Source organism: Anser anser (genome assembly GCF_964211835.1).
Source record: "Anser anser genome assembly, chromosome: 1".
NCBI lineage: Eukaryota > Metazoa > Chordata > Aves > Anseriformes > Anatidae > Anser > Anser anser.
Genome location: NC_139720.1, coordinates 145,580,681 through 145,606,678, shown reverse-complemented (window position 1 = coordinate 145,606,678; position 25,998 = coordinate 145,580,681). Strand labels below are relative to the sequence as shown.

Genomic DNA, 25,998 nt, shown 5'->3' with positions numbered 1-25,998 from the left:
TATTGACTACAGTAGCAGTTTTTTCAGTGTACTTTGGTATTAATCATGATACGAGTCCATCAAAAATTAACAGAAAAAATCTTCCCTGGCTTTGCTGCAAGTTGCATTAGTGTGAAGCAGCGTTAAAATTCATGTTTATCTGCGTGGACAGCCACTGAGGCTGCACAGCATACAGGACATCAGCTTTCACCAAAATGTGCTTTGAAACCTCACTTGCACCAAACTGATATTATTAAAATTTAAAATCTATACCAGCAGAGAGAGCACATATATTAAAGGAATACAAGAAGTCCAAGAACAAAAATGAATTGTTTTGTTACAGAGCTGCTCGATATCAAATCCGACTCAATCTAAAGGAGGGCAAGATGGTTATTTTTTAAGACAGATGTGGTAAGCAACTCCACAGCATACATTTTTAACTGGCTTCTTCAGCAAGCCTCGATAGGGGTCTAAGCTGCTTTAGAAAATACTTTCTTTTTGGAGGACTTGAAGATAAGCTACTAGCTGTCTGCAGGAAGAAATCCAAGCAGAATTCCTTTTCTGCCCCGTGGGATCCCACATCAATTCTCACGAGAGACAAGGCTTCAGATCTTAAATTACTCAACTGTTAAGTTCTGAATATCAAATACACGTTGTAAGGGTGGTTGTCAAAGAGGTGCTGGAGAATGCAAATGACTTTTCTCCAGTAACTTGCTGAAAGGTTTCCCGAAAGCGACTCAGATGGAGCTAGCTCTGCAGGAAGAATTTCCCAAGCGAGTGCCTCCTGCTCCCCCAACCTTCTCTTACCTTCCAGCCTCTATCTCCTGTTTATAATTCAGTTTTAAGAGATTACATTCTTACATTCCTCCTGCATAGGATGGGGCTACTTGGATCTTTCACATTCCAGGAGAATTTTTGAGGACCAGCCAAGTTGCCACAGCTCCTCTTGTTACCAGCAACACACAGCCTCCTTTCATGTTCTGCGCTTTGAAGATTCATCCTTCATTTCTGAGTGTATGACTCTTCACTCATGCAACCGGCCTTCCTCCCTCCCCCAAAGAAAAAGTTCTGCTTATGTCGCTGCTGCAATCTGGTTGATAAGCACAATGCTGTCAACGTTTTGTTAGAGGAAGATATTCATCTGTGTCTAAGTACCAAAAGACAGAACCTAAACTGAAACTATACGCAAGTCCTTCATCCATCCCAACCTATGAATGCCTTTTTGTTATGTGTTACAAGGGTCATACTTGAGTTTTCACTTCAGTCCTACAAGGCATTTATCTTGATATGTCAAGCCTGAATTTCACTGATATCTCATGCCTGAAAAGTGTTTTGCAAGTGTTTGTGCTTGCAAGTGTTTTGAAACATCGCTCAAAATTCCGAGCAAGTGCTATTGCTTTGGGGACTGTGGGTATTCAGCAGAATTCTGCAAGTTAAAAATCATTTAAGACAGGCTATGACTCGTCACTTTTCACTATGTTCATAGGGACAATCTATGACAATAAAACCCATGTTGTGGATTTAGGAATAATAACAATTTTTTTAAAAGTACTTTTAATTCAGTGCATTTCCTCGTGAGTTCTCATTTGCAGAGAACACACGTTAACTACAGAGATTAGGAAAGACAAGGTCTTAGCATTCTCATTCCACACAGAGAAGCCTTTATTAACGTTATTGATCTTCTTTTTTTCGCTCCAGTGGCACAGTCTTGTGTTTTTTTTTTAACTTTGAACAGATGACCCGACTTCAATTAAATTTAGTTTGAAGATTTTCGAAGTGATAGAAAAAGCTGTTTACAAGGCAGCACGAAAGGTCAAAAAAATAAATCCAAAGAGCATCAGGAGAAGGGCACACAGATGCCTGTAGAGCACCCACAGTTAAAAGGTGCCAGCAGTGGGGACAGAAGAAAGGGCACATTCTTCCACCTCTTATCATTTCTCCATCCCCACTGCTGGCCCAGCTTATCACTGAGGTGAGTCTCTCAAAAGTAGCATGTCCAGAGTGTTGGCTTTCAACTATTTCTCACTACGTCTGGAAGAAAAACACTCTTTAAAAAATTAAAAAAAAATAAATATTAAAAACTACTCTCCCTCCCATGCTTTTCCTTGGAAAGCCTTCCCACAGACACAAGAGGCGGCTCTGCTCACGGTTTGCTGTCCATGGAGAGAACGGTGCCAGTGGCAAAGCCAGCATCAGGCCCCGCTTTGCAGGTCAGCGGGAAGCATCCCGGCAGCAAGTGAAGGAAGATGGAGACAACTCTTCTGGTAGGTTTGTAGGAGGCAGCAAATTTTGCGATGTGCCAGCAGCAAGTGAGGTGCTGAATGACACCGGGGTGGTGAGCCTCAGGTGACAAAGAATGCCTTGGGTCACTGCTGGAGCAGATGAAGATAAAAGGAAAGGAGCAGAGAGAAATCAAGCCACAGATCTATGCACGTGAACCTTGAAAGGAAAATTTCAAAGCTTCACAGGAGCCTAAATGGTTGATTCAAGGAGCTACATAATTAACTAATTACATGTTTCCTTCCTTGTGCCTAATAGGACTCCCACATCTGTTTTGATGTCTCCTGCCCTGCTCCACTTAGCAATCAATCAATCCCAAAGCATGCATATTTAATCTGTGGATGGCACTAGGAGCTGAGGCGCTTTATCCACATACACTGCAAAGCACTGCTATGGACTTATGTCCAGTGATCAAGTGCTACTGCCATGATTTGCCAACAGCTGCTGGTTTACCTTAACCTCTTCTACGCCTGAGTAACATAAAAAACTACATGGTGATGTGCAAGCGTGGTGTAAGGGCAAGCGTGGGAAAAACCTTTCCTCCATCTGGATGCGAATCAAGTTCTTTCGGCTGCCTCCTCCGAGCTCTGCACCCCCTGACCTTCTGCCCAAAGAATGCATAACATTCAGCTGCAAAACACTTATTTTTCTCCAGCAAGTGGAAACCTGCTTGAGGATGTACTTAACAATAACTCCCTCTGCTGGGAAAACGCTGCCTTCTTGCTCAGTTCCGGCATTTCTCCCTCCAGCCAGAGGGATATGTTCATTAACCCAAATTCACTTTAGTAATTCACACTGGGGCCAAGTTGAGACCAGAAGGGAATGACAGACCAGCAGCTGAAGATGCAGGTTAGTATTATAACCAGAAATGTATGCTGTTAATCAGTTGATGATCAATGCATGAGTAACAGTGCAAGGAAAACATGTGACAGAGCATGAATCAGTCTTCCCTGCTGTTTGTAAATAAGCCTCTCAAAAAAGAGTGTTAAACAAACCGGAAAGCGGTTGAAGGGTTCAGATGGATATAAATACTCACATGGACCCTGAACACCATGGGATAAACATCTTAAAAAAAAGACAAAACCCCAAAGATAGGGAGGTGAGGGTAACAAAGCCAGCAAATTCAGGATTTTAATACATTTTAATAGCCTGGGATATGTGGAAAAACACAGGTAAGGCACACAAGCACTTCCGAATCTGCATTTCTAGAAAGAGAACCTTCCCTTCAGAAACATTTTACAGTCTCAGTATTAGAAGCCTCTTCCCAATAGAGATTTTCAAACCTTCTCAGGAGGACAACCTGAGAAGTCACATTTTTAAACAAGTTGTCTTCCACCAGCACCCTACTACTGTAGATCTATCCAGAATGTCTCATGAATTGTAATGAGATAAAACACCCCCGAAAATGGGGTTTAAGGCCCCTGGAGCCAGCTGGTTCCCCAGGTACACACTACAAAAGGCCAAGAAAGCCTCAACAACAACAAAAAAAAAGACAACAAAAGTAGAACCATAAAATGGGTGGCAACTGAAGGAAGCACTCCGTGTTTCGGCACTTTGCTGATGGCTGGTTTTGTGCCCCAAAAGCCAGCGAGCCCCTTGAGAGCTGCAGAAAGGTCAGTTGATCCGCTCCATCTAACAAGACCTGGTTTTGTGGGACAGTGAGGGGGAGATCTCAAAACAGGCCCCAGGCTGACTTTTCCCCTTCGCTGAAAGAATGGGAGAGTTAGGATTTCTTAATTTTTCTCCAAAATACCACCAATTGAGGTTAAATAAATGTGAACAAAAAGACAGCTGCCTAAAAACTGCTTCCTCTTTTGAGTGCCCAGTAATGAATTCTCCTCGCCCCTTTGATTTCCGTCTAACAAATAATTTTCAGATGACTAATGCTGCACTGAAAGCAGAGAAAGACAAAGTTCTCATCAAGATTTCATAACTTTTACACTGAAATGAAAGGAAACTGGCAAAGGCGGGAGATTGCATGCTCCCTTTGAGAAGGACGGACGAGCTCCTGGTGGCCCCCACAACATGGACATGCTTGAAGACACCACTACCACCGCACGGCGCACAACCAGATGATGACCACCAAAGCAACAAAGAGAGCTGAAGCTTCTTCATGGCCGCGAGCAATGGGGTTTTCAAAGGACAATCCATCCCTGGGCTCCTGAGAGGAACCGGGGTCAGGAGAAGGATGAGAAGGTGAAATTACGCAGTACTGCTGTACAAAGCACGGCTTGTCGATTTAGCAGCTCAGAAGAAGCTAGGATATTCGTTGTGGTATGTTTGTAAACATATTACAAGGCCATTTCACAGAGAGACCGTATTTCCCAAAAAACGAGGCAAGGAGCACAGAGAAACCCTCTAGGCAGCACAGCAGATCAGGCATACCAGGAAGTAGTCCTCTACTCTGGCATTTCCAAGAAAGGCAGAAAGCAGAGGTTCCTTACAGACTATTACTGCACTAATGAACCAACCACGTCACCTTGAAAAGGTCAGAGATAAATAGTACAATAATTTCAGAAATAAAAATAAATATACTCTTTAAGGCGGAACATACAACATAGCTCGTGTCTAGAAAAATAAAGTTGAATGCATGTAAAGACTTAAGAGACATAGATAGGTAAGGTGCAATTTTCAGTCACTCATTAAAATCTTAATTTTTAACTATATACATTTTGGTTTCAAGGTTATTAAACTTGTAATCTGTATCCATGCAAAAAATTCCATACAGAAAAATAAATTCACAGCATGAAAGAAACAAAACTAACTAATCCTGAAAATTACGAATAAGTTGCCCTTTAATACTGCAAAAAGCACTTTTAGATTCAGCAGAGAAAATAAAAATATAACCTCATACAGATTTTTCAAAACATTTTAAAGCACATGAAAAACATCCTTAAGACTTCTATATTAGAGCAAATGTCTTAAACCTAAAAAGCACCAAACCTGAGGTTTGCTTCACTGGCAAAGTGACTGACTTTTGAACATAAAGAACTCCCTCAAATTGCACCAGAGGGAAAAATTTCGGTACCAGGTGGGACAAATCCATTCTTTCCACTGAAATTACACTTTTGGGTTCAGCTAGTCTGTGCTGGTCTTTCCAAAACACATCCTCTTCACCATCCCGATCGGCACTACCGAGTACCCCACTGCTCAGCACGGTTAGGGATGGTGTACATCTACAAACGAACCCTGAATCCTCTTTCTGCAAGCCTGCATGAGGACAAAACGGTTTCCCTAAAAACCTTCCAGATGAGCAACAGCAAAAAGTGTACCGGAGACACCACGACACCTCCGTACATTTCAAGAACGCCAAAGGACTCTGGCCAAACCTCTATTAACAGTGCCGCTCGCTTTAGTAGAAGGGCAACCCAGCAAGCTAAACTATTACTTATCCTCTTCCTAATTTCATTTATCACTGTTCCCATACACAGCTCCTGCTCAGAATTTCCCCACAAGCAACTGAGAGACCATATAACGTGCTGCCAAACTTCTGGCTCTAAAAACAGCATGGCTTGCATTCCAGCAAAAAGCAGAGACAGACCCAAGTACGTACAGGTGGACACTTACTAACAGGGTGTATCCTCGCCGGCAGCAGGTTCACAATGAGCAGCCTTTCCCATATATAGCTTTACAGTGAATACCCACTGTTTGCACATTTTCCCTGTGGTTATTACTGGTAGTTGTGATAAAAAAAAAGAAAAAAGTGACTTAGCAAACCACTTCCTTCTTTCACCCTGTAAAAAAAATGTGATGCAGCGAAGAGCACAACAAATACATCAAAGTTCACAGTTTAGGCTCCACAAAATCCATCGTGCAAATTGTCCATCTGAAAACAACCAAGGAGAGAGAAGGAAGCAAATCATCTCCCTGAAAGAAAAGTATAGCTTTAATTTTATCACCTGTATTTTTAAAATGACAAAAGTACTAAAGCCTGGAGAGGGAACAGCCAACAGCTGTAGATCCACTTCTTGGGATCATTCAGGTATTCTCATATGTTTCCTGACGCTCCAGGGACTGAACGTGAATGTGATAACTTCCGTCCCTTCTGTGGTTTACCTTAACTTGTGGCTTTTTATGCTCCCACAGCAGTCCTCAGGTTGATTAGCTCATGCTTAGAGGGCGAACTGTGGCTGATTCCAGCACAGGGTTTCAGAAGGGGCCCACGTGTCTGCTGCATGGCTGTCTTCAAGGGTCTCCTCACTCAGGAGTCAAAAAGCAAAGTAACAGGCAACAACACTGTGCAAAAATCCAGAAATCTCAAGGAATATGAGAGAGCCACAGGTCCCCAGCTGGGAAGAGCAACACCTGAGGTCACAGGTGAGCACTGAACAGCAGCACAGAGGCACCCTACACCACAAACACCTCTACCAATGTCAAAGGGAAGGAGAGACCTTCTCTCCCCACTCTCCCACCTGCTTCAAAATGGGGAAAACCCTTTGACCTTCTTTCCTGAGATGAAGGCAGACAGCTTCACTCTCCATCTCTTGGAAGACCACCTTCTCTGCCAGCCTCAGCACTGGGCAAGGACTAACTGGGAATGGAAAAACAACCACCGCCTCCTAGAGCAGCTTACTGTCATCAACCTACATGGCTGAACAGTAGCCGAGCTGCATCTCTGTTGTGCTGACACAGGCCCAAATTCAGTTTTCCTAAAGCAATCTGAATCTTGTTGACACCACTTCAAAGACCCCAGGCAATCTTTTACAGGTCAAAGTAGCAGTACCCCCAAGACACACAACATTCCCCTGCCACCTGCTGTACAACCAGAGCTCTGTCAAGTGCAGCTGCCAGTGATGGGGATGGAGAAGCGAGATGGCAAAAACTGCGTACGGGGAACGTTCACGAGGCCATAGCCTCCACAGGGGACACGCAGGACATGCATCTGGGCAGAACTTCCCCCGAGCTTGACTCACACAGCAGTACGGCTCCAACATACGCAAGAAGAGATCTACCGAGCAGCATTTTCCACTGCGTGCTCTTAATGAAGTGACTTGTGTCTGCTACTGGTTACAGAGAACAAACTATGAAGATGCAGTTTTCGTATATTATGCAATTTGCTTAAGGTAGCTTTCTTCCATTTAACAGTGGATTGGACACAGCACGTCAAACAGTTTCTAAAGGTTTCATATCTTCTAACCACAAGTATCTAACCCTCCTCACACTATTCAACCACATACTGACAATAGGGGTTGCAAAATATTCTTGTAGAGTTTATAAAGGAATTCAAGAAAATTGCTGTTCTTTTCTTGATCGCTCAGAAAGGTATTTATCAATTTGTGTGTTTATGGAGAAGACCTCTAACATTCCTGTCCTTTTCAGATTAGCGTTTGTTTTACAAAACAAAAGTTAAAAGCAAATACAGCATGGGAAAACATGACTACTTGCCCTTGATTCTCCAAAGCAGTGAAACTGAGCAGGGCCAGCCTCTGATTTACAGCAGCATTTAATGGAGAAACTGATGTGCTGCTCTGAGACACAACATTTGTGCTGGGATTTGATAGTGCCACTAAGGGTACTGCAGAAATCAGATCTATTTGGATATTTAAAACTGTACTTAGTTTATTTATCTGTAATGTATTTATCTGCAATATTCAATGCATCTCTGAAGTCTGTTGCACAATGCCTTGCCTTTTAGGGCCTTCTTGCAAGACTTTTGTTAGAAAATGCACTCATCTCATTAACCTTTCCTGAATATTTTGATTGTATGCACCAAATAATACTAGTCCATAACAACAGATATTAAATTTGCTTTTTCTTCTCCACTGTGTTTCTCTACATTCTCCTTCTTGCTATTTCTGTCTTTAGGCCACTTAACCTTATCAGTAACCCTTTTCTCTGGACAAATTAACAATGTAAGTTATCTTTCCAAGCTGCTGTTTCCTATAACGCCGCATAGTGCTTCCTCATTTGAACTTCTTATCTCTTCCTGTGAAGTCCCGCAAGCACAGAAACAGCAGCGAAGTTGTATTAAATTTATCACCAGACAGTTTACCAGACTAGGAGAAAGAATGCACCGCAGCTTTGTCTCTCAAAAGCAGCACGGCAAATGTCAAGGTAAGTGCGGTTTGTTCCTGAGGATACAAAAAAAAAATCACAATAAAGCTGTTGCAGTGCCGAATGAAAGAGAGGCCACTTGCTATTCCAGTGCGTATTTCATATATCGCTCCTATGCCAGCAGGCCCACTTTCAAAGGAAGCCAAGGACAGTTGGTTGATTCATGGTGACTGTAAAAGCTGCGTGACTACATGGAAAATGCCAATAAGCATCTGTTAAAAGGGAACTAGGAAAACACGCGTTAACTTTTAAATTAACACTTTTTTAAAAAAAAAAACAAAAACAAAACAAGTCTGAGTCATTTATTAAGGAATTTGGCCTGGGTAAACACGATTTTTCAGTTTTGTTTACTTCAGAGTAGGTGGTCCTATTGTATAACCAAGCCAAAACGCTGTGCTGAAAGAAAACTTGCAAAGGACGTTACAGCAGAGAGCGGGACAAGGCCAGCCCTTGCTAACGCGCACTGCCCTGTCTCTGCGGTCTCCGCTTGCGCAGACGAGCCATAATGGGGAAGTGCAGCACGGAGCCACTCCAACCACCCCAGACAACCTCGTGAGGTCCTGGCACTGAGCTTCCAGCACCAGCAGAAGAGGGGGTGGCAGCCCCCAAGGGAGAGGAGAGGGGCTGAGCATGGGCTAGGCCTGGAATTAGGCCGGTGTTGTAAAGCAAAGGTTGCCTATGGGAGGGAACTGCTTCAGTCCCACGTTTCCCATAGGATTTCCCTTTGCTCTTTGAACCAGAGCAGCAGCAGGTCCTCAGGGCTGCTCCGGAATGCCCCGCAGCTCCAGGTCAGGTCTGTGCCCTCCTCCCTGCTTCGGGCAGTTTGGGCAGCTCCCCACCAGGAGCTCTCGGAGGTGCTGGCATTGCCAGGGGCTGGCGGAGAAGGCAGACAGTCGCACCCTGCAGCTGCCTGCCCTGCCACCCCGAGGGGTCACCGCTCACCGAGCAAAGCAGAAGGAAGCACTTACTCACGTCTCAGCTGTTCCAGTCTGCGCAGGGTGTAGACGTGAGATGACTGGGCTGATCTAGGAGCTCACCACCACTGAAAGCGCAAAGTCTGGTTCCTTTTCTTAGGTTCCCCGGCTCTTCCTCCCGCAACCACAATGCTCCTTCCTCACCTCCAACCCCAGCTGCAGGGAGCAGTGCCCTCCTTCGGGCCATCTCTTGCTCTCACCAGAGCTCTCTCCGAGCTGTTGCAACCCACCAGAAGATGACCTTTTTATGGAGGGGGGGAGCTGGTTAGTGAATTCAGCTGGTGCCAAGCAAGGGAGGGATATGTGCCACTCTCAGCACAAGGGACAGAAGAGGGAGCAGGCAAGAAGCACCTCTCCATTTCATCTAAAGTGAGAAGTTCCCTCAGCTGGGGTGGTGCCAGGAGGTGACCCCTCCTGGGACGGTAAGCCGCAGCCAGGGGAATCCTGGAACCAAGAGCAACTTTGTAAAAACAGTATTTTGCATCTTTTCAGGACCTTCTGATCCCAGCCCTCTCAAGGTTTGCAATCATCCTTCCCCATTAATCAGTGACGTGCTTCCCCTTGCCATTAGAAGATGTCTTCCACACATTTCGGAAGTCATCTGAACGTGAGCTGCACGCCTCCCCCTGCCAACACGAGGCAGCTGAAACCCGGGGCTCACAAGAAGTCACAGAGCTGTCCCTGCACCCACTGCGATGACAAGATCTGCCACAGAGCTGAACCACAGCTCGTCACCTCCCTCGCCTGCTTCGCACCAAACCCACCCAGCGCTTCCTGACAGCTTTGGCTTTGTCCAAACCGGGTCCCTGCCCGGCAGCTTTAAGGCATCTCCCCTGAGGTGGAGGGGTGACCCCATCCCTGCACCCCGCAGAACTCCCCGCAGATGGAGCTGGAGAGCTGCGCACCGCTGCGGGCTGCACTCCTCTTCCTCCTCCTCCTTCTCCCCCTCCTCAGCCCTGCCCTGCCCTGCCCGCTGCTCTCCCATCACATCATGACGCTGAGCAAGTATTTGGTGTTGGGAGCTGTCAAAAGCTTCCTCTTCTCTAACATGAATGGGAATGACAGGAGAGAAGCTCGACCTTTCCACCAGCACACCCCTGGAAGATGTGAAAGCGGCATTGCTCTTGCTGAGCAGGGCAGTGAAACCACAGAATTTGCCCCAAAGCTAATGAATGCTACTCACCAGTTTTGAATCCCTGAAGGCATGTTCATCCAGCTGCCTACTTTGAATCTGCCCGTGGTCCTGCTTACTGTTATAATTCCCCTTACGATGCCCAGGGCTGCATCAACCAGACCCTAAAAAGCCAGGATCCTCAGGGCCAGAAAGGGAAGAGATCAGCACTGCTTTTCTTACCTCCTGCCTCCTCTGCAGTATGTGATGGGGGAACACAAACAGCGGGGCTACAGCTGCCCGGCACGGCTGGATCGTTCCTCGTGGCCGGATCCTGACACATGGGGAGGCACACGTACCTGTCGCATGCAGGCAGCACGGCCGTGGGCACTTACCATCCCGCGCCGATGCACGCAGCAGGGGCACGTCAGGGCAGCGTCCCACTTCGCCTCCTCTGACTGCAGCCCCCCACCCGGCCGCACCATCTCCTTTCTGGTGGACGGGCACACAGGAGGCAAGGCTGTTCGGTGAGAAGAGCGACTCTAACTCCCGGGCAGGGCTATCACGTTCCTCCTAATTCGCTCATGGAGACTGCAGACACATTAGCTCACAACCAAAATAGATCTGCCGTCCGTGGAAGCAGCCCTGTTCCCGGGTTTCAGTAAAGCGGAGTGCACCAACTAGCGGATGCTGCGCTCTCTCCGGTCTTTCCCGAGTGCTTTTTAGGCTCTAACAAGGCCTCTCTGTTGTCCTCCTCTGGCAGGACTGCTCTCAGGCTGTCTCAGTAATGAACACACAGCCCTTTCAAACAAATCTAGGTCGACCACCCTTTGTTTTTTACACACAACATTTCCAAAAGACGATCTGCTTTTCAGTGCAAGTACATCATAATGCTAGGTCCTTTCACTACACCCTCCAGATTCCTTTTCAGCATGCCACGGCCATTTGAATTCTCCTTCACGAGTGCTTTCCTTAGCACTTCTCTTTGTGACACTTCAGCCTCTTCGTTGTGGACCTCTCTCAGCCTGCCACGACCACTCTGAATGCCTCTCCCGTGCCTCCCGAGGCTGCTGCTACCCCTCCAAGTCAGGGGCACCTGCGGACTTCACAGGCTGTGTCCGGGTCGCCGATCGAGTTATTGAATGCCGGTGGGAAAGGAGGAACTCCTGTAAGGTCCTGTTGGGTAGGGTCCGCTGGTGGCTTTGTGTCATAACAACAATTCCCGATCAAATGCTATTATTTTTTTTCTAGCATATGTACGACTTCCTTCCAGCAACTTCACCTAGACGATCATTTCCTAAGTGAAAAGTGCTTCCCTACAAAACACAGCCCGCAGCGGTGAGGCCCAGCCTGGAGTCCAAACCGACACATCTCGGAAGGGGAAGACGAAGGAAGGTGAGGTGGTAGCAGTAGAACTTCACCAAATGGCACAGGACAGTGACAAAGCAGGGGCAGGAGAGAATGGGTACATACAAGAAGCAGGAGAAGCTGCAAGGCTTGTGCTCCAACAAAGCTAACCACGACGGCTCTGGAATACTTTTCTCTTGCCTGCTGGTGGAATTTTGTGCGAGCCAGCATCCACTGATAGACCTCATTCATTGCCTCCCCTCTGCTCCCTATGCAAGGTCACCTGTCAGAGCTGGAATACTGACTGCTTTGAATTCATCTGTTCTTGGAAATCCACGCTTCTTCTTAAATACTGTACCATTCTCTTAGTGTTTATATACTGAGCATTAACCATAGCCATACATTGCTAGGGATCAAAGTTAGGCTTATTGGTCTTAAATCCTCCAGCAGTCTATTTTTGCCACCTTTTTCAAGTATAAACCATGCATTCACTCTTCTGCTAGCCCTCTGGGGCCTTTTATATGGGCTCTCAAAACGCATCCCTAACAAGCATTACAGTGGTCTCTGTACTACTGCTGGCACCACAGGCACATGATTAAGCCAAAATATTACCGAAATTGTATCTCACTGTTTGACATGAATGTTGAGAAAAGCATTCTTCCTGAACATTATTGCTGCACATTGCTATTATCTTTAAGGATTAAACGATAACAGTGACAGCCAGGGGAAAATAAACAAAATTCAATGCAAAAGGAAAGGCTATGTCGGTGGAATGGTATGGAAAGAGCAGAAGATAAATCCCCTTTAGGAACTTATTTACACATTTCATACTGATCCTAGCTGCACTCACTGCCAGCTGTGTGAAGCTGGAAGCAGGCTGCACAACCAGCCTCATGCTGTGAAACTGAAGCCCATGATGGAAAATGTCATTAATGGGCTCCCCTGTCCCCAGCGAGACTTGGAAGAGGAAATGAGACAGCGCTGAATCCATGGCTCTTACAGAGCATCCAGCACTCATACCCTGGCTAACACTATCGTTAACCACTTTCCTCCCAAGCTCTCTGGCCCCAGAGCTTGGAAGTTTCTCACCAGGCCCTGCAAGCGTTGTCCCATTATACTTTTGCAAAAAGGACAGCAGCTTGGCTGGTGAAGAAAGCCAGAGCATGGACACTACCAGGTGACATTTATTATTTATGCGAATCTCACTGCATCTAACAGGTTTCTTGCTGAAGCATCAGCCAAGACAACATCTCTCTGGACCTGACTACCCAGCCTGGGCTGCACTACAGAACAGAAATGAGAGCTAGGGCATTAACGCCTGCCTGGCAAAACAGCAACAAGCCAGAAAACTTACTGACTGCAAAGCCTGGATTTCTTTCAAGAAGGATTTGCTCGATGCCTAGATCAAGAAACTGCACAGAATTATGGTGTAATTCAGACATCTGTGGCAATCCTACTTGCAGATGTGAACTTCTCAGTTACTGATTGACTGCACCATAAAAATTCATTAAAAAAGTTTACATTTAACAAGACTAGAGGAATAAATTTAGGCAGCAGAAATGGGAAAAACAAGTTATTACATATCAGACCAGTGAAGATGAACTCAGCTTAATTGTTTGGAGGGGAAAATACAGTGAGTCACTCTTTAAAATTTCAAGCGTTCCCAACACAACCTCTGACAACTGTAAGGTACTTTAAAGATTCAGAAAGGGGCTGTAGGCTCTCTGATTCAGATGACCTACCTACAAATAACTCTTTTGACTACTGAACATCAATCACGTTATTAGCCGGGTTTCGATTTTTGAATAAATCTGTGTCAACACCAAACTTCCTTGAAGCTTTTTGTTACACACTGTTTAGAATACTTGCATACTAGCAACAGAAATCATTACCATGTGGGTAACAAAAGATTTCAGTGCTTATCCTTCCACCTCACCCACCATGCTGCTTTCCCCTCTTGCTCTTTTCCCATTCTATTTGGGGAGTTAAGAAAATGAAGAGTGCAAAGATGCATACGGATTCATCTTCTCCAGGCAGAGGGACTTTCTAACTAACTGGAAATACATACAACATGCTTTCTGAAGTCATGGCAGCCTGAAAATTGTCTCTTCACAGGCCAGCCCATTCCAATCCGCGTGTCTATGTTGCATGTCAGGGCTTTAATGCTCAGGAACTCCTCCACCCCTTCAGGCCAGCAGCACTAGGGTCTTACATCTGCAGAAATCATACCAGCACCTTGTCCAGCTTCATCACCCAAGAAGATTTGCAGTCCCTGCCCATCACCCTCCTCCCCTCACCAAGTGGCTTATCCAAGGACTTATTTTCTGGATCAGTGCTTTTATAGCAGTACAGTTGGAAGGTGCAGGATTACATACCATAACAAAGAGGCAGGATTGTGTGTTGAATGTTTAAGCTGGTAAGAAGCAAAAGGGTATTCTTCAGAAGACAAAACCAAAAAAATATGTAATCATTCACCATTAAAGTCTTATGTTGGACTTTAGAAGCACAAAGCTCTGGTGCAATTACTACCAGAAAATTCTAAGGGTGCCAATTTGCAGAAAGCCAGTAAACACACTGCACATATTTTAAAGCTCTGACAATTAATTCTGCTTTATGTGACAATAGCTATGCACAAACTTTCTAAGCTGCCGCTATCATCTGATTCTTTTTTCCCTTGAAAGATGGGGACACCTTACAGCAAAGCAGAGCAGTCATAGCTACAGGATGAGCTGAGGTATTACTCCATCCTGCTGGCTGTAACAAAGAGCATTGCCTTTTTTTTTTTTTCTTTTCACCTGTGGAATTTTAAATGTACTGTAACCCTAGAATTTTATTCCTCTGGCAGTTTTTCTTCCCTTATTTGAGGTTGGAAGGGGGTGTCAAAGCAGACACATTCTCCAAATGACTAATGTCTTTACATATTACAGTCCTCCACTGTCTGCTTCCCTCTGCTATGTACGGACCTGACTCTTACGTTTGAGCATCTCATGGTCCTTAAACTATTTTCCCTCGAGCACTCCTGCAAACTTAGGAAATGCTACGCAGCTGAGCCTGGGAATTTAAGACAGGCAGCATCACCTATCATGGGTCAAAAAGGAGAGGGTGCAGGGCAGGGCTCTGAGCTTGCATATTCACTTCAGGCCACCTGGAGCCTGGAAGCACGCTCCAGCAGGAGTTAAAAAGGAAAAAAAAAATCACAACAGTTTAACTCAAGCAAGAGGGAAGGGTTTCAGGGCTTGAACTCCTGCACAAAGCATTCATTAGTGGTAAGCTCCAACCTCAGCTGCCAGCAGGGCTGGCATTCAAAAACCGTCTCTCAAAGCACCGGGTGGAGACACAGCTGGGCAGGGGACATCCGGCGGCACACTCATTTCTTACACCACTTTTTTTTTTTTTTTTTTTTTTTTGGAGAGGGCGGGGAAGTGTTTTTCAAAGAGCGAAGGAGCAGCCGGAGGAATCCGGGCCCGGAGGCGCGGCCGGGCCGCGAGGGGCTGACGGGTCCCGCCCGAGCCCGCCCGCCGGGCCCGCGCTCCGGGAGCCCGCGCTCCTGCCGCCGCCCGCCCGCCCCGGGTGCGCCGCGTCCTTTCCTTGGCGCTAGGCCGCAGGCCCCCGCCTCCATCCCTCCCACCAGCGCCCCTGGGCCCGGCGCGGCACCCCGTAACCACCAGCCTCCGTTCAAAATAAATTAATAAATAAACAAACCACACTCACTCACGCGAACGCATTGAAATTAGTTGGCAGGCCCCGAACACGCTTTGCTTTTAGCCCGGCCCGTGCACTTAGGACACGTCTTCCGTTGGAGAAGGGGTGGTATTCAGAGGAATTACTTGTGGGATTAGTTTTGTTACACAGCGTCTGCAAGCTGGGGCAAGGCTGTATTTGCAGAAGGCTGAATTTAGCAGAGACATCATGAAGTGGCAAATAAGGGGAAAAAAAAAAAAAAGAACTTACTGTCTGCTACAGCAGTGGTCTCCAAACTATTTTGATCACATACCCCTATCAATAAAAATACTGAGCACACCCCCCCAATTTATGTATAGTTATTTATAAATCATGTACATATACTACCGAAGTTTTGTGGTTTTTTTTCCCATATCTCAATGCATTGTCATGCATCCCACTTTGGAGACCTCTGTGCTAGATATAACGTGAGGACAGTGGCTGCTGTGTGACAGAAGCAGGACGCCTACAGACAATGAGCAGACAACTGCTGAAACCCAATCGCTTCAATCTGAGGCCAGCAGAAATGATTTACAGACAAATTATGAAAGAGACAGGAAATGAAAACTGGAGTGGGGTAACGGAAGGTCATATATTTACGTGTCCCTTATTCCCCCCTCTGTTTCTCCCAGTCTTTACCAAAATCCACTTCCACTGCCCCCAGGCAGCTCCTCCACAGCCTGTTTTCCTTGGTAGGGACTAAAATAAGGATCACCTCAAGTTTCACCTTTCTGCAGTTCTGCCTCCTCAGGGCACCACCACAAGCACAAAAGGTTACTTGTGGGCTCTGCTGGGGGAAAGTTAATGGCAAAAATTATGGGTAGATGAACAACCAGATGAACAGAGGAAGTGCATTTGTTCATACGTGAAGACTGCAGTGGTTTACGAGCCGTTTCAAATTGACTTGCATACACTCTGATAGCCATCCTTGTTTAGATTTAAGGGAGATGATTTTTTGGGTTTAAAGATGATCCCATGCACAACTCAACACTAATTTAAGGAATATGGATACATCAGTACTTATCTGCTCTCTGGTATCCATCTCTGGCCCACTATTACAGGCTGTTACACCAGTACCACCATAAAATATTCCAGTGCAACTTTCAGGTAGCATGTATCTCAGGAAACAAAAAAAGAATAAAAAGAAATACAAGCAAAAGAAAAATACCACGAGATCTCTTTGGAGTAACAGGGTGTGGTATTTCTCAGATTTTTTTTCCATTAAAAGTACTTTTAAGTACCTCTCCAGACACACACCCTTCATGAAAGAATGTGAGAAAGTAGTATTCACAAAGACCTTAAAACCAATCTAAATATGGTTTTAATAATAAATCCCCTATGAAGTGTGTAATGTATATAAATGATCATGTTAAGATAAAGAATTACTGTCATGGTGTATCCTTAACAAGCAGTTAGAGACTAAAGTCTAAATTCAGGGCTAATCCACAGTGGATTTTAGGTACATCATTTGAACTTCCTCTGACGATGGACATTCCAGCTTCTACTTCCATTTATTTTCACTGCCATAAAAACAGCCAGTCATGAAGTTCAGCTGCATGTCAGGAGCTCAGAACAGCACGTACATACTAACTTTTCTTTTCCCACAACTTAAGCTATAGTGTGAGGTCATTTGCCCAATTTTATTTGTGGGAAAAATTGTGAAAATGTAGAAGAGTAGCACTAGAACTCATCCTGGAATGATATGCTTATTTTTCCTTTAATTCAAGTTACATGCTTATAATAATGACAGGAATAAATGAAAAATGCATAAGCCCTAGAAAGAAACATGCTTTACCTGGGGCTTCCATAAATACTCAAAACTTACAAAGAAGTAATTTGAAAATACCACAACCATACAGATCCAAAAAATCCCTGATGTACTTCTTTCAAAATAGCTATCACCAACCTTATTTGAACAGAAGACATCAAAATCCCCAGATGTTGTGTGTGACAAAAAGGAAACACTAGTTTTGTGTATGGGGTATTCCGATGAAAGAAAGGAGTTCCGAAATTTATTTTCCTGCTTTCTAAGTAATATAGAGTTGCAAGGATGCCAAGTTATTTTGAACACACTGCATAACAAAATTCCACTGGGACAGCAAAAAAGCACCAGCTGACAGTATCTCTATTTCATTAACATTTCTAGATCATGACAATGTCAATAACATGCAACCACCGATCCCGTATTTATGCATAAGGTGTTTCCCTTTTGGTAAGGTATAAAAAGAGTACTAAATTAATTTTTAAAAAGTTACTTTGCTTCTCTTGTGGATGCCTATTTCAGTAGCTATCATCTGCTACTGAAAAACGAGGCATCAGTCCAAAGTAAAGAGCAAGCCTAGGAAGAAAAAATAAAGTTTTTGAATAATACTCAACAATTTTTCCACTATTTCTTTTGACAGAAAGAAAAAAAGGAAGAAAAGTATTTTCATCTGAAACCACACATGGAAAAATAATTTGGCTTGCCTCAACGTTAGGGGGGAAAAAAGCTCAGAGGAAGTTTTTATTTATTCATTTTTTAAAGCATAAAAATCCCAATGCAGCACTGGGCAGAGGAAGTTCAGCCGTGGGATCCCCCCAGCAGCATCTGTGGGCCCCAGCCTTGCTCCTGTGTGCACAGGGGCAGCAGCAGTGGTCGTGCCTGGCTCGGTGGCTCCACAGGAGAGCCCCCATGCTGCAGTTCATAACCTGTGGGGCAGTGATGACCTGGAGGTGGAGGCACTTCGTCACTTTTCGTTCCCACCTGACTGTGAACCTAGAAATGGGGAAGGAAAAGTGCCCCACAGTAGCTTGAAGTGCTAGTGGAGGCCAGCCTGCTGCAACGAAACCCGCTACTTAATGCCACAGTGCCTGTTTTTGCTACAACCAAGGACTGAAGAGATTTCAGATTAGTTTTTCTTTATGTAAGAGATTCAAAATACACTGGGCAGTGACAGAAACACAACAAGACACTTCCTCATCCTCAATGTTCAAAACAAAAAGAATGGTGAAAAAGAGAATTAAGCAGAAGATGCGATGTCGCACATCTCTTCTAATTTATTTCAGATCTTATCCTTCATGCCAGGCCTCTGGCTGCTCTTCTGAGCCATTTCAAATTACTTAAACATCTTGCTGTTACTGCAGACAAAATGGCTCAAATGGGATTTGCATGAGGGGGGAGACAAAGACAACAATGAACAGGGACAGCTCGGGTAGAAAAAGCTGGTGCAGCAAGAAAGGAGTAGAGACAGCTGAGGGTGGGAGGTAGGGAGGGGAAGGCAATAGCCAGCCACAGCTAATAAAGGGGAACAATGAATCCTTGAAAACACAACATCCCACCAAGTCCCAATATGTTCCAGATTTACTAGTGGTTAGCAGTGAATGCTTGGAAAGAAAGCACAGGAATCCCAGTGAATGGATTTAAGACAGAGATACAGCCAGAGGAGATGACATACACCAATGTCATGTGAAATATACTACGTGAAATGGAAGCAAACCCAATGGGAGCACCTTCAAAAAGCCAGTTGGGAAAATACATCTGAAGTGCTGCTGGGATGAAGAAGAACAGCTTCACATGCACAATGTTCAGAAATGGGACTCCATGCTTTATATTCCCGGGATCACTATAGAAGAGAAGTTTTTAAATCCAGGTTTAAATTATCTTAAACTATCCTGTGCCTAAAACTTGAAATTACATCTGATTTCCATGAAGAATGAACTCAAAGTGGCCCAGAGTTTCTTTAAATTCTGGTCTCTGCGCGTCCCAACTTTCAGCCTATGGATGCAAGAAGATGTCAGTAATAATAATAACAACAAACAGAAAGCAGCCCTCAGCTTTAACCGTCAGTGCCAGGAACAATGGAGCAGCAATTAAATACTGGAAGCAAGAGGCAAAAGGGAAGAAAAAGAAATGAAAATAAAACTTTCCTTGTGGTCAGATAAGCCACAGGATTTCCAGCTGAATTCCTTTCAGTTACAGAGACCTTCATTAATACATTATTTGTACTTGGATAAAGTACAATAGAAATGCATATTTTAAATAAAATCTTAGGGAATGCATACAGGCCAGCCATGCCAAAAAGCACATACCTACTCAAAGGGAGGCGCGAATATCACCGCCGGGACTGCGTGAGGCTGCCTTCGCCCTCTGAACGGAAAGCCAGAGGAACGCACTGCACTTCTTTATTCAGAGCAACATCCTCTACTTAAGGGGAAGAGGATGCTTTATAATCCGGCCAACACTAATACATGCTTTGAGTGCTCAAAGGCACCTTCCCAAACACAGAACAACCAGTCCAAGCAACCTATAACTGAGGATATAAAAACCGAAAGGGTTTGAAAAGAGACACCACTAAGGAACAACCGAGACTCTTCTTTTCCCCCTCAGGCAGGAGACGGATGCCAATTCAAGAGCATCTCATTGCTCTTGTTCTTATAAGCAAGACATTTGGCAAAGCAAAGGCTTCCTTTGTTTGCTGCTTGCGTTTGTTTGCTTTTAAGCTCTCTTTCCCAAACAGAAAAAATAAATAAATAAATATTCTGTATACCATTCCTGGCCCTGCTCTCTGACCTTCAGTAAGCTACATTGTCCTTGAAATTGTGGTTTAGAGGCACGGTTTATGTGTAGCCCATTTTACAGCTTCTCTAGCTGGACTGAAATTGCTCCAGCAGTGTGATGCTGAACACCAATTCAGTACAAACTCTCCTATCCAGTTCATTTAAAAAAAGAAAAATTATATATTGGACATATTTTGGAAGACCCTCTCCTCTTCTCCCCCTGCTGCTGTTTGATGGCATCAAGACCCAGCTGAGAGCAGAGCCCAGGATGGACCAAGGCCCTTGTGTTCTCACACTGCCTCCCAACCTCTCCCTCCAGAAGCTGGCTGTCACAGAGGTAGTTACAGAGGAGAAGGCAACAGGTAGCTCACAGTAACCTGATGTGGCGGTGCTCAGCGTTCAGCAGAAATCAGCAGCCTTATGTAAATTAATTAGGGACACAAACAGAACACAACCTGCGCAGACTATGATTTCAGCAGCTTAATGGATAAATCATTACAGTTGTATAGAATCAAATCAGGTTAATGATGGACTGGGAGAAGATACTGAATCATGTTTGTACCATTAAATCCTAATGTGCTGCTCTTAACGTCATTGGAAAAGTACTGTTATAATGCAAAGTAACACAAGAAATGTTGAGCAAGCAGCCCAAATAAGCCAGGCACCTTAAAAACCACAGTGACAGACATAAAAACTCTGAGTCTTATCTTCCTTTCTTCCCCGCACCAAAGTGTCCTGCCACAGACGCTGCAGAGCCCTGCATGTGGGTGCAAGCAGAAGACACGGCTCTGCCGGCCCTCGGTGCAAACACAACGGCGCCTTTCGCCACGCATGCTAACAGCGCTATGCTGCCTTAATTCCTCCCCGGCTTTTTCATGCCCCGCCGGGTGAGACTGAAACCCGGCTGCCACCCAGGTGGCGAGCTCCTGAGCGAGCAGACCTGCACGGGCTCGCTTTTCACAGCCTGCGGATCCAGGATTTCACTTTCTTCCTCACCCGTAAACCTGCATGACGGTTTGCCAAGCTATGCAAACTCATTTACGGTAGCAAGAGGGTGTTGCCAGGATCTGTTTAAAAATGGCATAAGTGAAGCTACAGGGTCACATAACGCAACAATCATTTTTTTAAATTAAAATCTAGATTTTTGCATGAAAAAAGCTGAAACAGCCCTACTAATTATAGAGACAAAAACTACAGTAGATGCACTTTACCAGGCGTAAACGCCAACCTACACATCCTCAACTGAAGGCATTTATCTGCGGGCACAGAAATGGGCAAACATGCTGCGCCCACTTATCTAATAAGCAGCTGCTCTTCTTCAAATACAAGAAAGAACAGACTAGGAAACTACCTTCTTGAGCTGCAACTGTTACAAGATCGACCTTACTGTACCATCCTGACAAAACTAACTCAAAAAAGGGATAGTTTCCTACCTATACCTGACACACAGAAAAACAGTTTCAAAACTGACAATTACTTCCCACGTATTAGTACGTATTTCGTCTCATTTGGCCATTTATGGACCCCTATGTCTAAGCAAGTACCACTGACTGGAGCAAAATTTCAGTTGGCTTCCATGGGAATGGGAAAGACTTGCTACCACCCGCCAGCATGGAATCAGTTAATTACTCCAGCACTTGCACGTGTTATCAGAAACGTTAAGCAACAAGTGTTCAAACATATGGCTTGAGGTATTTCTGTGTTCCTAACAACATGCAGAAGATAATCAAATATCACCTTAAACTGGTGCAGGCTCCTCTATTTGTATGCATGCAGTCCTGAGGAAATGCCACAAAGCTCCACTAATCTATTTTCTCCGAAGTAAGCAACACACCCCACTGTCAAGGATTTGAAAGGAACTTGATTCTGAGGAAGGGAAAAATCACCTGTATTTCTGATGGGTAATCATTTCAACTCTTATCACAGAAGCTGGCAAAAAAAAAGATAGAACAACTATTTTTGTTAGCAAAACTTTCTTTTTTTTAGGGGGTGGTGGTGGTGGTGATTTTCACAAAGATCGCATACAGACTAAAAAAAACCCTCCCTTTACTTAAAGGCTGTGAACACGACAACAGCAATAGCAAAAGGGATGACACAGTAAAACCTTAGGGTGGACAAACCTATATCCATTCCCAACAAGCATGGCCCAAATTTTCCAGATACAGGAGGCAGGGAGAACAAAACTGACATTCTTAGAGTTAAAAAGGGCAAAAAAAAAAGGGGGGCGTGGAGGGAGAATATTCTTAAAACTTGATCCTCAGGTATTTCCACATCACTGTCAAGCAGCAAAAGATAAGGAACCCCCACATTCTAAAATCCCTCTGCAAAAGCTGCTCTATTTAAAGAGATGCTAGATGCAGATGGTGGTCCAGCTCATTTCCCTCTTCACATGGAAGTGCAGACAAACCCTTCTGAACCACAATACTCCAATTTTTATTTTCAAAGGTGGACACATTTCCTCCATTACAGAAATCAGTTCTGTGTTCTTAGAAAACACCCCTGTAGTCCTGGAAAAACGTGGGTCAATTTAGTCTTCACTGCCACTGGGTTCCTGGCCTCACCTTCCAAAAGATACAGCCAGAGGGGCGATGCAGAAAGCGACTCTGTAAGGAGAGCTCGAGAAGCAAGCAGCAGCATGCCGGCCAGTTAGCTGGAGATGACCTCAGCTTGGCTCTTTAAAAGCTAATGAATAAGCTAACAATTTCTGACTTCAGCTGCAGTTTCCTCTCCTTTCCCCCCACACATATCGATTAGTGCAACTGGTTAATAGCGTGGCCGTAAGCTGGAGAGCAAGAACAAGTCGCTGTTGTGGTTCAGACTGATTAAGTATTGAAGGTGTCCCCTGTAAAAACACACACTTGTTAGCGCAGTAAATTCATATTTACAGAAGAAAAGCAACTGGATACACCCGAGCCATTAGAAAACTGAACATCCTAGCGTGCCATGAGAAGGTAATATAAGATAATGTGATATATAAGGAAAAAAAATAAAATAAAAAAGCAGTGTTTACTGAAAAAAACAGCAAATGTGATACCACCGCCCGGCTAGTTTCCCAGGACAGCAACCATATCCATGTCACCTTGTCAGCCTCCCGACCGCTGCCTCACATGTGGACGTCCCCAGAAGCTGTCGCTGCTTCTCGCTGCCCCTCTGTCATTTATACAGAGCAGATGGTGCATCGCAGTGTGCCGAGCCCATCGGGATACGGCTGGTGGGAGGTTCTGGAGATCAGGGCTGAAACTGCTGTCACGTACTACGAAACCCAGCTCAGGGGAGCAATGCCACGGGCTTCTGCTACGGTCCAAGCAAACTGCCCCGCCAAGGGGCAGCTGCAAAGCTCCAACAGAAAAAAAAAAGAAAAATGCCAGCAGTGGCAACATGTGAAGGCAAGAGGCAGGAGCAAAGTACCATTTACCACAGCGCTTTTGATGCAGTACCACCATCTACTCAGGTTTTAAAATGCTAATCGTTCTTTCTGACACATTTTTTGCTTCAGAAGAAAGACTTTAGTAGAGGCATCCTGTGTTTTACATACCTGACTAGGCGATTACTAGGAATATTTTGGAGACAATATCCTATTGCAACAGCTGCTTGTATACAACAATGAGCAAAGTTATTCAATAATTTAGAGCAGAATTGCTTAAAAAAAAATCTACATTTTTTTCCTGCAACTTTTACCTGTTTGGTTGGTTTAAATGCTTCGTGTGCTAATATATATAAGTATATATATAGATACGTATCTATATATCTCATAGGAAAGCTAATATACTCCTCTTGGAGTCAGGGACACCAAGAGTGACTGTAGGCGCTGTCCTTCAGGCGGCATGACGTGCCAGCTCCATGCACTTGAACTCTGGACTCCAAGGAAATGAAAATTTAAACTCTCAACTTGACCTGAGCGAACTCGGGAATTTAACTCAAGTGCTCTGCATGACTGGGACTATACAGTGTTCAGACTAAAATAAATTAATTCCATTATTTTTACTTAGATATACTCTACTGTTTATGAATTTCCAAAACCAAAATATGTCCTTTTGGTAATTTTTTAACATTTGCTTTAAGATAAGAATATTTGAGATGGGTATTATGAGCTACTTGCCTTCCCTCTTTTCTACCAATATAAGGGAAAAGGCAAATGAAATAAAAGTTTTCAGTCGATGCAATATGTTAACATCCTTGCAACATTACCACTCAAGCACTAGGGAAACATTCAGCACTGCAGTCTGAACTGTTAGACACCAATGGCACAAATACTTTTGGTTTGTTGCACTTTAGATCCAGCACGAACTTTAGACGAACTTTAGATATTTCCGTGGTATGCAGAACATATTTTTAGTGTGTCAAACTATGAATCCCCTTCCAGCTAATTCAGGTAGACTCTGTCTCTCCTCTACCCTCAAGGCCAACTACAAGAACATCACTATTTAAAGCATGTGCACAGGGTGTACAACGTATTATTTCAAAGTCTGTTGGAAAATCTTGTGGTCTGGAACTACAGCCCTGATCATTTTACAAACACTTATGCTAAAAGGGATTCATGCTGTGTTAGAAAATCTGGACTCAGGCATTTTTCATTTTATTCTCCCCATGCCATGGTGGGGAGAACTGGTAAGTATCTGTAACGCAAACACCAAACAAGGAGCATTACTCAACACAGAAAAGAAAAATCCTCTGCTTGACCTGAGTACCATCAGCATCCTTCATGCCTACCCACGTGTGACATCAGAAGGTGGATAGAGCACATTTTGGGTGTCAGCTTCTTTTCTCAGGTAGGATGTGATAGGACGTGAGGAAACGATCTCAAGTTGGACCAAGGGAGCTTTAGATTGGATATTAGGCAATATTTCTTCATGGAGAAGTATTTCTTCAGGCACTGGAGCAGGCTGTCCAGGGAGGCAACGGAGTCCCCATCCCTGGCGGCATTTAAGAGATGCGTGGATGTGGTACTAAGGGACATGGCTTAGTGGTGGGACAGAGCAGGTCAGGTTGATGGTTGGACTTGGTCATCTTGAAGGCTTTTTCCAACCTAGATGATTCTGTGATTTCCCAGCACCACGCTGCCACCACCCAAATGATCACTACGACAGCAGCAGCGGCTCTGCTGGCCACACTGGCTTATAACCCAGCATCTTCCCCATCATTTTGCTTCTGCAGAGTTCAGTGCTTATTTTTGTACATGCATGGAAACCACAGTGCTACATCTTTTTACCTGTGCACTCATGGACTTAGCAGCAAGTCCATTTCTGCAAATCAAACCACTGCACAGCTACTCAGCCATACGTTACCAAAATCTGTCCGGTAAAAATAACTACATGAACTTTACTTCAGATGACACAAAATGCTTATTTCACTGTTCTGCCCTACCTTGAGAATACATTTGTGCTAAAACTTCTATAAAAAGACATCATTAGCAGCTTTAAACTTCTTGAATGTCAATAGATTTAATGTAGCCCGGGCTTCCTGTTGGGAAAGAGAACCACCGGGAATATTTTATCGTTCCCCTGTTGCTTCCCCTGACAGCAAAGCTGTCCCACAGATGTCCATGCTCCAGAGCTCGTCTCAGCCTGGCAAGCCAGCAGCTCGGCACCAGCGTCCCAAGACATCAAGTTCCCAGCATGGCATCGGATGGCGTTAGGTGACATAATTTAATGGGGGATAATGTCACAGGAGCTGGATGCCAGGGGGGAAAGAGAGGGGCTTTTCTCTTTGAAAAAGAGAAACTGTAGCTGGTTAGAGATGACAACAGAGGGGATTCATTACAGGGCTGCAAATCTGTGAGTTCACCCCAGGGACTGTCTTGGTTCCAGGAGTTCTTTTATAATTTTCTTCTCCTTCTTTTTTCCTTTTTTTTTCCCTCCTTTTTCTTTTTTAAATGAGAACCTGAAACAGTTCTTCAGTCTCTCAATGAACAGGAAATCAGCCAAAAGAACAAGCCCCACAGGCTCTGAGATTATTTTAAACAATTAACAATAAGCCACTATTCTTTGATACAGTTAT

At 44.6% G+C, this 25,998-nt stretch overlaps 1 protein-coding gene across 6 annotated transcripts in view; it reads right to left on the bottom strand.

Annotated features, from left to right (window-relative positions):
- Positions 1-25,998, bottom strand: part of LOC310892165 (LIM and senescent cell antigen-like-containing domain protein 1) — a 66,655-nt gene that overhangs the window by 34,119 nt on the left and 6,538 nt on the right. The window contains exon 1 of one of the 6 annotated variants that reach the window (XM_083819559.1): positions 21,739-22,940. The exons of 3 other annotated variants lie outside the window; for them this stretch is intronic. In XM_083819559.1, the coding sequence (XP_083675685.1) occupies positions 21,739-21,773 (35 nt within the window). In that variant the 5' untranslated portion in view covers positions 21,774-22,940. Of the gene's footprint in view, positions 1-5,826; positions 5,934-10,793; positions 11,694-21,738; positions 22,941-25,998 lie in introns of those variants that run through there. 2 more of the 6 variants (XM_083819560.1, XM_083819557.1) reach the window with 2 other exon arrangements.